The sequence below is a fragment of the Lampetra fluviatilis genome, chromosome 22 (genome assembly GCF_964198595.1).
Source record: "Lampetra fluviatilis chromosome 22, kcLamFluv1.1, whole genome shotgun sequence".
NCBI lineage: Eukaryota > Metazoa > Chordata > Hyperoartia > Petromyzontiformes > Petromyzontidae > Lampetra > Lampetra fluviatilis.
Genome location: NC_136296.1, coordinates 13,683,119 through 13,696,561, shown reverse-complemented (window position 1 = coordinate 13,696,561; position 13,443 = coordinate 13,683,119). Strand labels below are relative to the sequence as shown.

Below are 13,443 nucleotides of genomic sequence, written 5' to 3'. Positions count from 1 at the left end.
CTGTTTTGACTTCCCCACAAAGTGGTGCTGATTTTATTGACCACAGATGGATGATGGCCTGAGTCGAACCCCTAACCAGAATTGGAACTCACGACGTTCAGATTGTGGGCCAATCGCTCTACTGCTGAGCCACCCGGCCAGTTTGGACAATTCCTTTTATGCCAAATGCAGGACCCTCCAAATGCAGGAGTCTTGAGACAGAAAGTTTTCTCTGCATGAATCTCTCTACTCCAGGTTGTTGCTGCTGCCACAAGGAGCCAGCCCCCTTCTCGGGGGTGGTTGGATCTCCCCGCGATGGGAGCTCGTGGCGGCCTCGTGCCCACGCAGCTGTCGTTGCTGCTCCTGCCGCCGCTGCTGCTTTTGCTGCTGATGGCGGTGTCCACGGCTGCGTGCCCCGCGCCGCAGTTCCCGGCCGGGAGTTCGTGCTTCCTCCCGGTGACCGCGCCGCCGCTCTCCTTCTGGGGGGCGCAGCGCGAGTGCGAGCGGGCCGGGGGGCTCCTGGCCACGCTGCCCGACGCGGTGACGCGGGCGGCCACGAAGGAGCGGCTCGTCGGCGAAGCCGAGCGCAGCTGGTGGATCGGGCTGCTGGCTCGAGACGACGACGACGGGCCAGGTGAGCGAGGCCGGCGCCGGCGCATTCCCTCAAACGGAAGTGGCTCCTTAGACGTTGAGCAGCAGACACTCAGTGTGCCACTCGGGCTCACCTCGTGCCGCATTCACACAGCAGTGGCTCACCCAGTGGCATGTTCCGTGTCACACGAGGAGGCGAGGCAGATGAGGTGGCACAATGGCACTGCTCCCTCCCGGCTCCTCCCGTCTCTCTGTCCCGCACCTGCTGACAATGCACTCCCTTGTCCCCCCACAGAGTCCCCGTGTCTCTGTAATAGCGTGTCTCCTGTAACAGCAGGGCCTCCGCGCTGGCTGGACGGCGCTAACGTGACGGAGCCCGACTGGGCCCCCGGGGAGCCGGCCGGCCGCTGTGGCCTCCTCTCGGCGGAGGCTGCATTCCGCTGGGCGGCCAGCGATCGGTGCGAGCAGGAACGGCCTTTCTTGTGCCAGATTGGTGAGGCTCCCAACCACCCTGACCCCACCAGCCCAGTTTCTCAATTCCCCCCACTACCTCTGTCTGCCCAGCAGTATAGTCGACTGACATGTCACATGCGGTTGGGTAAAGTGTGGGTAACTCCAATCATTTCCAACACGTCTGGTCACCGTGGTAGAGTAGCCCAAATGCTCTCGAGTTCCTTCCAATGGAGCCCCTTCCACCAGCAGTGGTTTTAGCGACACAGTTGCAGGGTTGCGCCTGCACCTTCTATTCAGCCCAGACGCGGAATGATGGCACCCCGTGTACAGAGCGTGTCCCCGTGACGCGTGGTGCCGCCGCCGCAACCCTGCATTGGTCACGCCGTGTCGCCTGATGGCCTCGTGAGACCCAACGGGGCCGTCTCTAACTCGGTGTCTGCGCCGCAGACCCGCGCCAGGCGCTCGCCTGTGCGGGCACCAACGCCACGCTGCGCTGCGGCTCGGCCCGCGTCGTCACGGTGGAGGTCGCCACCTTCGGCCGCGGCAACGCACACTTCTGTCGGCTCAACGCCAGCAGCCCCGATGGCCTCGGCCCAGGAGCCTCCGCGGAGCCCGACACCCCCGGGGGCCAAACGGGCCCCGACGGACACACGCAGGAGGACGGCTGCTCTACGGTGAACGTCACGGACCTGGTCGCAGGTGCGTGGCACTGCACGGTGGCAGGACACGCAGCCGGCAGTCGCATCCACGCTGCGTGAGGGGAGGGGTGCAGGTGTGCAGGTGTCCCCGTGTGTCGCGTGTCTCCAGGTCTCTGTCGCGGTGTGCAAGTCTGCCAGGCCGGAGCTGACCCGGCCCTCCTCGGGGACCCCTGTCCCTCCAGAGGCAGCTACCTCACCCTGTCATACAGCTGTGTGGAAGGTGAGGCGTGGTGAGGGTGAGGCATGGTGAGGGTGAGGCATGGTGACGGTGAGGCATGGTGAGGGTGAGACTGTGGTGAAGGTGAGGCATGGTGAGGGTGAGGCGTGGTGAGGGTGAGGCTGTGGTGAGGGTGAGACTGTGTGGAAGGTGAGGCGTGTTGAGGGTGAGGCATGGTGAGGGTGAGACTGTGTGGAAGGTGAGGCAGGGTGAGGCGTGGTGAGGGTGAGGCGTGGTGAGGGTGAGGCGTGGTGAGGGTGAGGCGTGGTGAGGGTGAGACTGTGTTGAGGGTGAGGCATGGTGAGGGTGAGGCGTGGTGAGGGTGAGGCGTGGTGAGGGTGAGGCATGGTGAGGGTGAGGCGTGGTGACGGTGAGGCGTGGTGAGGGTGAGACTGTGTTGAGGGTGAGGCATGGTGAGGGTGAGGCATGGTGAGGGTGAGACTGTGGTGAAGGTGAGGCATGGTGAGGGTGAGGCGTGGTGAGGGTGAGGCTGTGGTGAGGGTGAGACTGTGTGGAAGGTGAGGCGTGTTGAGGGTGAGGCATGGTGAGGGTGAGACTGTGTGGAAGGTGAGGCAGGGTGAGGCGTGGTGAGGGTGAGGCGTGGTGAGGGTGAGGCGTGGTGAGGGTGAGGCGTGGTGAGGGTGAGGTGTGGTGAGGGTGAGGCGTGGTGAGGGTGAGGCGTGGTGAGGGTGAGGCATGGTGAAGGTGAGGCATGGTGAGGGTGAGACTGTGGTGAGGGTGAGGCGTGGTGAGGCTCTGTATATGTGTAGGTGCACGTGTGCTGGGTTTTCATGCGATGGTATTGTCATGCATCTGCCAGTCATCTCAGCCCTATCACCAATAACACTCGGCCCTCTTCCATGTCCCACTTGCCTCAAAGTGGACCTAACCTTGCCCAAGATCCATGGCCATGTCACCGCTAACATCGGTTGTTGTTCTTGTTGTTGTGCGTGCAGCATTGAGGGTGACTGTGGGGGAGGTGTTTGCTGTGGGAGACACCGTCCCCATCGCCATCGAGTGGCTGCTGCCCGAGGCGCTCGGCGCCAACTTGAGCTGCAGCGTGAGCCTGGGGGACGGGCGACTCATCGAGGCGTCCCGCCTGAGCGGGTGCACAGCGCACAACAACAACAACACGGCAACAACACGGCAACAACACAACAACAACACGGCAACAACACAACAACAACACAACAACAACACTGCAACAACACAACAACAACAACACGGCAACACAACAACAACACGGCAACAACACAACAACATAACAACACAACAACACGGCAACAACACGGCAACAACACAACAACACGGCAACAACACAACAACACGGCAACAACACGGCAACAACACAACAACAACACGGCAACAACAACACAACAACAACACAACAACACGGCAACAACACGGGGTAGCAGCGAGGCAACATGGCAACATTTTAGCAACACGGCACAACAACAACATCATAACACGGTGAATCACGGCGACATGGTACAGCTACAAAGCAAAGTAGGTCAACCAAACAGCACAACACAGCAATGCGCGTGTGTGTCCACGTTTGTGTGTGTGCGTGAGTGTGTGTCCACGTGTGGTTGTGACGCCGTGTGTGTGACGCCCTGTGTGTGTGTGACGTGTGTGTGTGACGTGTGTAGGGTGTTTGTAGTGTGTGTGTGTAGGGTGTGTGTGTGACGTGTGTGTAGGGTGTGTGTTACGCCCTGTGTGTGTGTGACGCCCTGTGTGTGTGTGTGACGTGTGTGTAGGGTGTTTGTAGTGTGTGTGTGTGCAACGTGTGTGTGACGTGTGTGTGTGTGACGTGTGTGTGTGTGTGACGCCCTGTGTGTGTGTGACGCCCTGTGTGTGTGTAGGGTGTGTGTGTGTTGGGTGTGTGTGTAGGGTGTGTGTGTAGGGTGTGTGTGTAGGGTGTGACTCCCTGTGTGTGTGTGTGACGCCAGGCTGCTGAGCGAGGTGTCGCACCGCTACTCGCTGCCCGGCACCTTCACGCTGCAGGTGGAGTGCGCGGCGGCCGAGTGGCACGTGACGGCGCGCCGCTCGCTCGCCGTGCAGCAGCCAATCAGCGGCTTCTCCCCCGCGCCGTGCCTCAAGCGGCCGCAGCAGTGGCAGGTGGAGGCGGAGTGCGTGGTGCGCTTCGGCCACGACTTCCCGCTCCCCGTGTCCCTGCTCGCAGGTGAGGCGGGGGGGGTGCTGGCCTGGGTAGAGGCGGGCGACACTGGACGAGGTCGTTTTCGGCGACCCCAAAGCTGACCGCCCACTTGGCTACTCGCACACCGCCGCCCGCTTTGGCTGTAACAGGCTGCTGGGGCAAGTGCTACTCGCGAGAGCCTATAGAGGCTGGCAAAGCACACGAGGGGGTGTGTTGCCAACGCGACGCCCAGCCACCTTTGTCTCCCTCGTAGTGATTTTTACACACAGCACCAGGTACTCAATTAAGGCTGAGTCGATCTCGGGAATCGAAGTGGTGTTGGTCGTGAGCGGGAGTCGAACTCAGGTTGCCGATTTCGTAGCGCAGCGCTGCACTACCGCTCCCCGCGCGGATGAGACACACACACGCGCACACACACGCACACACACACACAAACACACACAAACACACACGCACACACACACGCACACACACACACGCGCACACACACGCACACACACACGCACACGCACACACAAACACACACACACAAACACACACGCACACACAAACACACACGCACACACACACAAACACACACGCGCACACACACGCACACACACACACGCACACACACACGCACACACACACACAAACACACACGCACACGCACACACAAACACACACACGCACACAAACACACGCACACACAAACACACACACACGCACACACAAACACACACGCACACACAAACACACACGCACACACACACGCACACACACACGCACACAAACACACGCACACACAAACACACACACACAAACACACACGCACACACAAACACACACAAACACACAAACACACACGCACACACAAACACACACGCACACACAAACACACACGCACACACAAGCACACACAAACACACACAAACACACACGCACACACAAACACACACACAAACACACACACAAACACACACGCACACACACACGCACACACACACGCACACATAAACACACACGCACACACAAACACACACGCACACACGCACACATAAACACACACAAACACACGCACACACAAACACACACACACAAACACACACACAAACACACACGCACACATAAACACACACGCACACACAAACACACACGCACACACAAACACACAAACACACACGCACACATAAACACACACAAACACACACACACACGCACACACAAACACACACGCACACACAAACACACACGCACACACAAACACAAACACACACGCACACACACACGCACACATAAACACACACAAACACACGCACACACAAACACACACACACAAACACACACGCACACACGCACACTATATCTATGTTTATATTCTGTGCGTTCGTGCTGCTTAATTGTACTCTGCAGCCTGATCGAGCATCACAGACTTTCTTATTTTTATGATGATTACCGGTTGTTTATTCAGAAAATCTCAGGACTCATTTTCAGGAGGGTCCTGCCAGGTTTCCTCAAAAGAGGGTGATGATGGCTACGTGTTTCAAAATTGCGTCATTTGCGGTGTAACTTTTCTAATTTGTCAAGTTTGTACCGTGAGACTGGCACGTGATGTCCAAATCTTGTTCGATTGACGTCACGAGATCCCGAACGTCCACTTTGAAGCAGATGGTATATAAAGTGTTTTATGGTTGAATGCACCCACAGTAAATGCTTACCAGGGCGGGCTGCTGGATCTGAACCGTGTAGATCTATTCACCACGATTGGGCAGTTTACTTTTTGTATGAACCGAGCAGGATGGAGCGCTGATCGTAGAAAGGTTTGCCTGCTGGGTCGACTGCCGTGGCTGCGTTTGTATCGTCCGTGTTCTGCATCCGCTCTCACGAGGCGATCTGCACCGCGACCTCAACCTCCTTGACGGCCGCTCTGTCCGTAAGACCCGGACGCCGGGACCGCCGCCGCACGGCCCCCACCGGCACTGAACAGAACCCCCCTCCTCCCCACCGGCTCCCAGGGACCAACGTGAGCTTCCAGCTGGTGGCGCGCGACACGGTGCTCGCGAGCTGGACGGCGGCCGACGGCGCGGAGACGCAGAACGCGACGCTCACGGCGGCCATGCAGGAGCGCGTGGGCGAGGGCGAGCACGTGCTGCGCGTGCTGGCCACCAACAACGTAACGGCGGGCGGTGCCCCCGTTCAGGCGCCGCTGCTGCTGGCACTGCGCCGCCCCGTGGGGGACCTCCATGCCACCGTCACCACGCCGCTCGTCGAGGTCGGGCAGGTGAGAGGCTTCGGCGCGCACGACGCGTCTCCGCTTGGTCTGCCGGCTGGACGGAAAATATTTCCGCACCCGGCGGAACGCATCCAGGAAACCTCTCGCTGTGACGGAGCACGCTGCTAGCCACGCGCTACCTCTTCTGTCGTTTACCACCTGGCCTCCTTCTCCAGGCGGCATATTGGAGGAACAGTCCCCCCCCGAGCCTCCACTCCTGCTCCCCACTCCTGCAGCTCTGCCCTCGCACAGCACGCATGCTTCTGCGTACTTGTGCGCACGTGTGCACGTGTGTGTGTGCACGTGTGTGTGTGCGCGTGTGCGCGCGTGTGCGTGTGCGCGCGTGTGCGTGCGCGCGCGTGTGCGTTCGCGCGTGTGTGTGTGCGCACGTGTGTGTGCGCGCACGTGTGTGTGTGTGGAGAGCGGTAGTGTAGCGGTTAGCGCTGTGCGGTACTAACCCGGCCATCTGAGTTCGATTCCTGCTCACGGCCATCAACAGTAACAATTTTCTGAATCAGTCCTGTGCCTCCCCTTGGTCAACTCAGCCTCAAATAGTGGTCATCGCTACTCGGGAGACAAAATCTATTAAGGCTACTCGCGGGATCTTTTGTCTTCGTCTTGTGTGAGTAGGAGATGCAGGTGGAGGTGCGTGTGGAGGCTGGCACCCCAGAGCGTGTGCTGTTCGAGCTTCTGGGAGTGAAGGGACTCGTTTCGGAAGAGAGGGAGGCGGCTAATGCCAGCCACGCGATCTACCGCATCCCCGTCAGCCAGCAAGGTGGCACAGACACACATCCAGACTGACGCGTACACACGCACACTTTCCTACACCAACAGACTCACCCGAAGCCACCAAAATCCTCCCAGTTTCCCACCCAGACTCACTCAGACTCCCTCAGATTCACCCAAAGCCACGCAGACTAACTCACACTGAGCCAGACTAATATGTGGATATGATTTGGCAAAAATGGCTGCACTGGGTGGGACGCACGCAGGGATGGGTGAGGGCCCGTGGAGCGGTCCCCACGGGTCTTGCGACTCAGGGCCAGGACCTCACAGCGGGTGGTGGGAGACCGTGAGGGCAGATCTAGGAGGTCGCCGCGTATTAACCTTGTAGTAGCAGCAACAGCTGTGAGATCTGGCGGAGAGGACAATGCGCTGATAACACAGAGTGATTACACAGAGTGATTACACAGAGTGTAATCAGCGCAAATTGTCCTTGCAGGACTGGAACGCTTGATGTGTACTTGTCTGTGCAAGTTTGTTTGCATGTAAATGTTCATGAGCTTGTTGGTGTGAATGTGTGTGTGTGTAAGGGGCAGCGGTAGTGTAGCCGTTAGCGCACTGTGCTACCAACCCGGCGATCCGAGTTCGGATCCCGCTCATAGCCAACACAAGTGATGATTATCTGAACCGGTCCTGGGCCTCCTCTAGGTCGACTCGGCCTCAAATGAGTGCCTGGTTCTGTCTGCAAACATCAACACTGGAGAGACAAAGGCGGCTGGGCGTGGTACTGGCCACATCACCCTCTCGTGCACCGTATCGGCCTTCATAAGATCTCACTAACAGCAATTGCCCCAACGGCCTGTGTGGGTTACACGGGGGTCTTTGTGTACGTGTGCGACAGATGTGTTCTCGGTGCGCGTCACGGTGAGCGACCGCTTTGCCAACGTGTCGGCGCTCGCCGGGAACGTGACGAGTGTTTGGGGCGTCGCCGAGCTATCTCTGGACGCGACGCTGACCGTCACGGCCCCTCCGGGCCGCGCCGTGTTCCGTGCAACTGCCCGTGACCGGGACCACCTGCCCCCCGACGTTCGCTACAGCGCCAACTTTGGGGACGGTCGCGCAGGTGAGCACGACACCCTGGAGCGGTGAGGGTGGCGTGGGGTTTTCCTGACTCATCTCATCTCTCGGGTGACTCACACGAGGATCACTCGTAAGAATCGCGTTTGAATGACCGGCGTTAGTTATGTGCGGATGCGCCTTTCGGTTAATGAAAGGAAGCAGGACGGAACAAATGCATGCATAACATCTGTAGCAATGAAGTCGCCCTGAATCATGACAACTCGTAGATTTACTGCGGTGATTGCTCGACGAACGTCACTGCTCAACCATGGCCGCGTGGTAACGGAGCGATGTGGCTGATGCATTCTGGGTCACCTGTGCCAGGTTCCAGTCAACTGAGGGACCTGCAGATCCGGCACGTTTATCGACAACCAGGGACCTACCTCGCCCAGTTCAACCTGAGCAACCAGGCACGCCCTGTCCGCACATGCACCCTGCACCTTACACCCTGCACCCTCCACCCTGCACCGCAGTGTTATCTTATATACAGGGTGCATGCACTGTGTGTGTAATGTAACTGAGGAATGTCTCTCATGTTATTGACGCTGTAGGTGAGAATTGTGTCTCTCTGGGTGTGACGCTGTAGGTGAGCGCGGTGAGTGTGGTGACGGGTTGTGACGCTCTAGGTGAGCGCGGTGAGTGTGGTGACCGGTTGTGACGCTCTAGGTGAGACTCGTCTCTCTGGGTGTGACGCTGTAGGTGAGCACGGAGTCGCTGGAGGTGAGGGTGCACGTGGAGCCGGGCGAGGGGGCCGACTGTGGGATGGTGGGAGTTGCAATCGCGGGGGGCGCAGCCGCGCGCGCTGACGCTCTCCCCCACGCGCTGTGGCGGCCGCTCACTCTCCGTGCCATCGTCACGGCCAACTGCAGCCGCACCGCCTCACTGCGGTAAGCCACAGGCACTCGTTCCCTTCAGCCGTGATGGCTGCAGTCACCCCGGATCACTTCAAGTTGCACGAGCGTCACTGTGGCCAAAGCCGCCAATGCCACCACCACATCTCCTCACCAGCACTCCCTCCCCTGCGCCAGATCCCACAGCTGCTCCTGCAGGGTAGAGACGCAGCGACCTCCGACGTCTGCCCTCACAGTCTCCCACCGAATCGTATTTACAGCGCTCACGGCCATGTTCTCTTGCGGACATCTGTATTGCTTCTCCTGTCTTGCCACGAACTCCCGAGCATCTGTCTCAGAGCCCTGAGTTCAAATATCAGCGACTTCATTTCGGGCTGCTTAGTTCGGGTCCAGTTCAGGAATGCAGATCCTCAAAGTACCCTTCTCTTTGCACTCGGACTCACGCCACTCCTCTCGCAAAGCGGTTTCCCCAGGCATTCACAAACCATACAAACCTGCCCTGCTGAATGGGCACGCCTCTTGACCACCTGCTCACAGCGCCCCCCCCTCCCTCCCCCACATGATGGACATTAATGCCTCGGTACACAAAGTTCAATCCCACCCCGACCTCCTCTCCTCCCATCCACGACTCGCGATCTGTCCACAGGAAGCCATGACCACCGCAGATGGCCAGATTCACGTGCGCATTGAGGAGCCCACATTCTCAGAGCGGCTGCCAATGGAATTTGCATTTGACGCTCGTGACCACGTCGGTTCCTCGCGTTTGTGTTGAAGGCTTCTGCGCTACAAATGGCGGCTGGTTTCCATGGAGACAAATGATGCCATCCGCTTTCCCATCTCCGTGGAGACTCACCACCCCGAGCTCACGGTGCCGGGCCGGACCCTGGCACCCGGACTTCACCGCGTGGTGTTCACGGCCTGGATGGGAGGAGGAGGAGGAAATGTGGAGGAGGAGGAAGAGGAGGACGATCGCTGGGAGGGGGGCGATGGCTCTGAGCCGCCTGACTCGGCACCAGACTTTGGCCGCGCCGAGGCATTTGTGTCGTTGCGCCCAGGGTCGCTGGTGGCGGCTATTGTGGGTGGCGCGGGGCGCACAGTGAGCAGCGGCCGCCCCGTTCTCCTCGACGCCTCTGCCTCGCACGACCCGGACCTGGGCCCCACGGCCATCGAGGGTCTCGCCGTTCCCACACGGAACCCCCAGGCCGTCGCTGCGCCGACCGCTCTCAACTTCTCTTGGGCGTGCGGTGAGTGGCTCCCACAATCGCGATGCCCATGATTACACACGACGCTCGCACCCTGTTAGCGGTAGTCACGCTCGCGCAAGTTTGAACGCGAATCGGCACGCTTAGTCACACATTTTGGCCAATGTACAGGAGGCGTCCGCCGAGCTCCGTGGCGTTATGCTCAGGGAAGTATTTGAGCGTTCGCGCTGTCGCTGCCCGTGGTCGTGAGCTCGAGGTGCACACACAGCGGTGTTCTGTGTCCCGTGCGCACGCGAACCGAAGCCCGGGCTGAATGGGCAGGCTTCCGGCCGGTTTGGACCGGGAGCCACTCGTGCTCTGGTCTTGATCCCTGCAGATGCTTGTGAACCCTCGTGCCTGGAGGCCATCTCTCTGAGCCGCCCGGTTTTGGAGCTCCCCTCCGGCTGCCTGGTGGCGGGATCGGAGGTCACGGTGAAGGTGACGGTCTCCGCACCAAGCAAGCCAAGTGCCGAGGCTGAGCAGATGCTGATGGTGGTGACGGGGACCGTGCCAAGAGTGGAGATCGGGTAGGGCATGCTGTAGTTGTGTCATGCTTTGATTTTGTCGTTCTTGAAAAAAGCTTCTTACGTCAATGGGCCTTACTCGAGCAATAAACTTCTGATTCTGGGAGGCACGGGGCCCACGCGGGGGGCACGGGGTCGGAGCTTCGAGTGTCCAAGCGCCGTCTCCTGCTGCATCGCTCCCATCCGCCCTTCAATTCACGGCCGGGATCCGCAAGGCCCAGGCAACTTTTGAGATCGAGGCCACTGCCAAGGTCGGATCCTCCAGGCTGGCTGATTAGTTATGCTGAACAAAGCTCATGCTTTGAAACAAAACCGATAAATTGACTCTGCATAAACGAATTAACCCCTCAAGTCTAATTGGACCTCAACCAAGCGGTTCGAAAAGGAGTGTTGGCACACGCAATAAGACAAATGCTGGGAATTTCATAGCAAGGCAGGATAAGAAATGCAGAAGTCAATAAGAGAACGAGGCTGATGAGTGCTGTAGATATGATAGAGCAAAGCCGCTGTGCTGGGTGGGAGAGGGCCGATTGCATTGGAGCGGTCTTCACGAGTCCGGCGACCTAGGGGGAGACCTAAGAGTGGGTGGTGGGGGGAGACTGTGAGGGGAGATCTCGGAGGATGCTGTGTAGCAGCTGTGGGATCTAGTGGAGGGTAAAGAGCATTGGTGAATCATGGGACCTCCTTTGCCAGTACCAAAATATGAGAATAGGTTTTCCCCTTTTTTCTGGCAACAAAACAGCTGTGTTAAGATGTTAGAACACCAAACTGAAACCTTTTGCAAGGGATCATGTCTGCATTAACCACAATACGTGTGGTCTTTAGACATGTCATGAAGGTTATCATTACGAGATGTATTACATGTATCCCGTTTGAAACACAAGCCAAGTTCTCAAAGTTCCCGCACTCCGGGGCCAAAGGCAAGAGGTGAGAACAAATCCTGGAGTCGGCCTTGTGGCCAAGCGCAGCTCCCGGGGACCCTAGACTGCCCCTCCTCCCCAACGTGTCTCCCGTGTCCACAGCTGCATCTCGAACTGCGGGGCCAAGGTGATCCCGGGTCAGCGGCTGGCGCTTCACTGCACGTGTCACGACTGTCAGGGCCCAGTGTCCTACAACTGGTCCCTGAGACAGCGAGAGGAGCAGGTACAGATGTTCGAGTGCGAATAGAGAGACGTCGTGTGTGGAGACCTGGGTCCGTGTTAATTGATGGAAACCTGGGTCAGGGTTAACTCACGGAGACTCCTCTCCAGCAAGCCATCGCCACGCGTTGCACAAATGCCACGGTGCAATTACGGAGACTGTATGGTGGTTGTGGATGCTTAGGATGCAGCACTGGTGGAACGGGATGTGGACTGGGCAGCGGTGAGCACCACGGGACGGGAGCAGCCGTACCTCGTGTTCACGCCGGGAGCTCTGAGCAACCACACGGGAAACGGCATCATCCGGGTCACAGGTGAGACCCCACCTCGTGCTCCTGCGTGCTCCTGCGTGCCGCTGTTTGCTCCTACGTGTTGCTACGGAGTGACACGTATCGCCTTCCTTTGCAGTGTCCAACCAGGGCGCCGTGGCGCTGGCTGAATTTGCGGTGGTGGTGGTGCCGCCCCCGCGCCGCGGCCGCTGCTCCGTGAGCCCCGATGCAGGCTGGGCGCTCTCCACGCGCTTCTCCGTGCTCTGCTCAGAGTTCAGCTCTCCTGAGCCTCCGCTCGTTTACTGCTTCACCGCCGAAGACGGACACGCGTGTACGCACGCACGTGCATCCGCACGTACACACACACTCGCACGTGCTCGCGCGTCACCTGCTCGCGCGCGCATGCCGACTGACGTGTCTCCTGCGGTGTCGCAGCCTCCCTGCTGCAGTGCGGAGCGGAGCCCATGATGGAGGCCGTGCTGTTGCCCGCGGGGGACCCAGCGCATGGCGGGCGCCTCCTGCTGCGTGTCTCCGTGACGGACGCGCTCGGAGCTGCGCTCTCCCAGCTCGTGTCGGTCACGGTGAGACGCCGCCGCCCCATCTCGCAACACGTTGTCCGGTCTGTCTCCTTGAGGCACGTCGCCGCTCGTTGCAGAGGTTCACGGTTTAGATCTGGCAGGCCGCCCTGGTTAACACTGCGATTGTATTAACCACAAAATACTTTGGGCCGTCTGCTTCGCAGGGCATGTTAAAGATCTCGTGACATCATTTGAAGAGTAGACCATTGTGTACTGGCGTCACGATAAAAAAAAATACCAAATTAAAAAATTCCACGCACACTCACACGAGTGAGCGAGTGAGTTGGTGACCTTCAGCGTACTGGTTGAACAGTGTGGATGATGACATGAACCAGTCTGGTAAACCTCAACACGGGAGGAGGAGGAATCAACGAGTGAAGTTCATGGGAACAGTGACCATGGCAGTAGCGATAGAAGTGTGAAGAGGAGCCAACTGACTGCCAGTGGAGTGAGCGAGGGACCGGAATTAATTGGTGCTGAACCCTCACCTTGACGGCTTTACCTGCTGAGATCACGGGTGGTGGGTTCAGGGTAGGATTACAGTTGGTGGGGTGAATGTGTGGTCAGTGTGAGGTTAGGGCCAGTGGGATCAAGATTTTTGTGATGAGAGGTGAATGGTGTGTGGTTAGGTGGGTGGCCTTTGTGGTGTGGT

The 13,443-nt window shown here is 58.8% G+C and overlaps 1 protein-coding gene across 1 annotated transcript in view; it reads left to right on the top strand.

The window, feature by feature from the left end:
- The first annotated feature begins 294 nt into the window (after positions 1-294).
- Positions 295-13,443, top strand: part of PKD1L3 (polycystin 1 like 3, transient receptor potential channel interacting) — a 40,475-nt gene continuing 27,326 nt past the window's right edge. The window contains exons 1-17 of the mRNA XM_078866633.1: positions 295-613; positions 905-1,063; positions 1,471-1,722; positions 1,831-1,941; positions 2,895-3,045; positions 3,888-4,120; positions 6,091-6,356; positions 6,978-7,122; positions 7,972-8,193; positions 8,514-8,599; positions 8,889-9,076; positions 9,815-10,284; positions 10,619-10,808; positions 11,828-11,948; positions 12,129-12,258; positions 12,353-12,544; positions 12,649-12,794. Coding sequence (XP_078722759.1) covers positions 295-613; positions 905-1,063; positions 1,471-1,722; positions 1,831-1,941; positions 2,895-3,045; positions 3,888-4,120; positions 6,091-6,356; positions 6,978-7,122; positions 7,972-8,193; positions 8,514-8,599; positions 8,889-9,076; positions 9,815-10,284; positions 10,619-10,808; positions 11,828-11,948; positions 12,129-12,258; positions 12,353-12,544; positions 12,649-12,794 — 3,381 coding nt within the window. The remainder of the gene's footprint in view (positions 614-904; positions 1,064-1,470; positions 1,723-1,830; positions 1,942-2,894; positions 3,046-3,887; positions 4,121-6,090; positions 6,357-6,977; positions 7,123-7,971; positions 8,194-8,513; positions 8,600-8,888; positions 9,077-9,814; positions 10,285-10,618; positions 10,809-11,827; positions 11,949-12,128; positions 12,259-12,352; positions 12,545-12,648; positions 12,795-13,443) is intronic.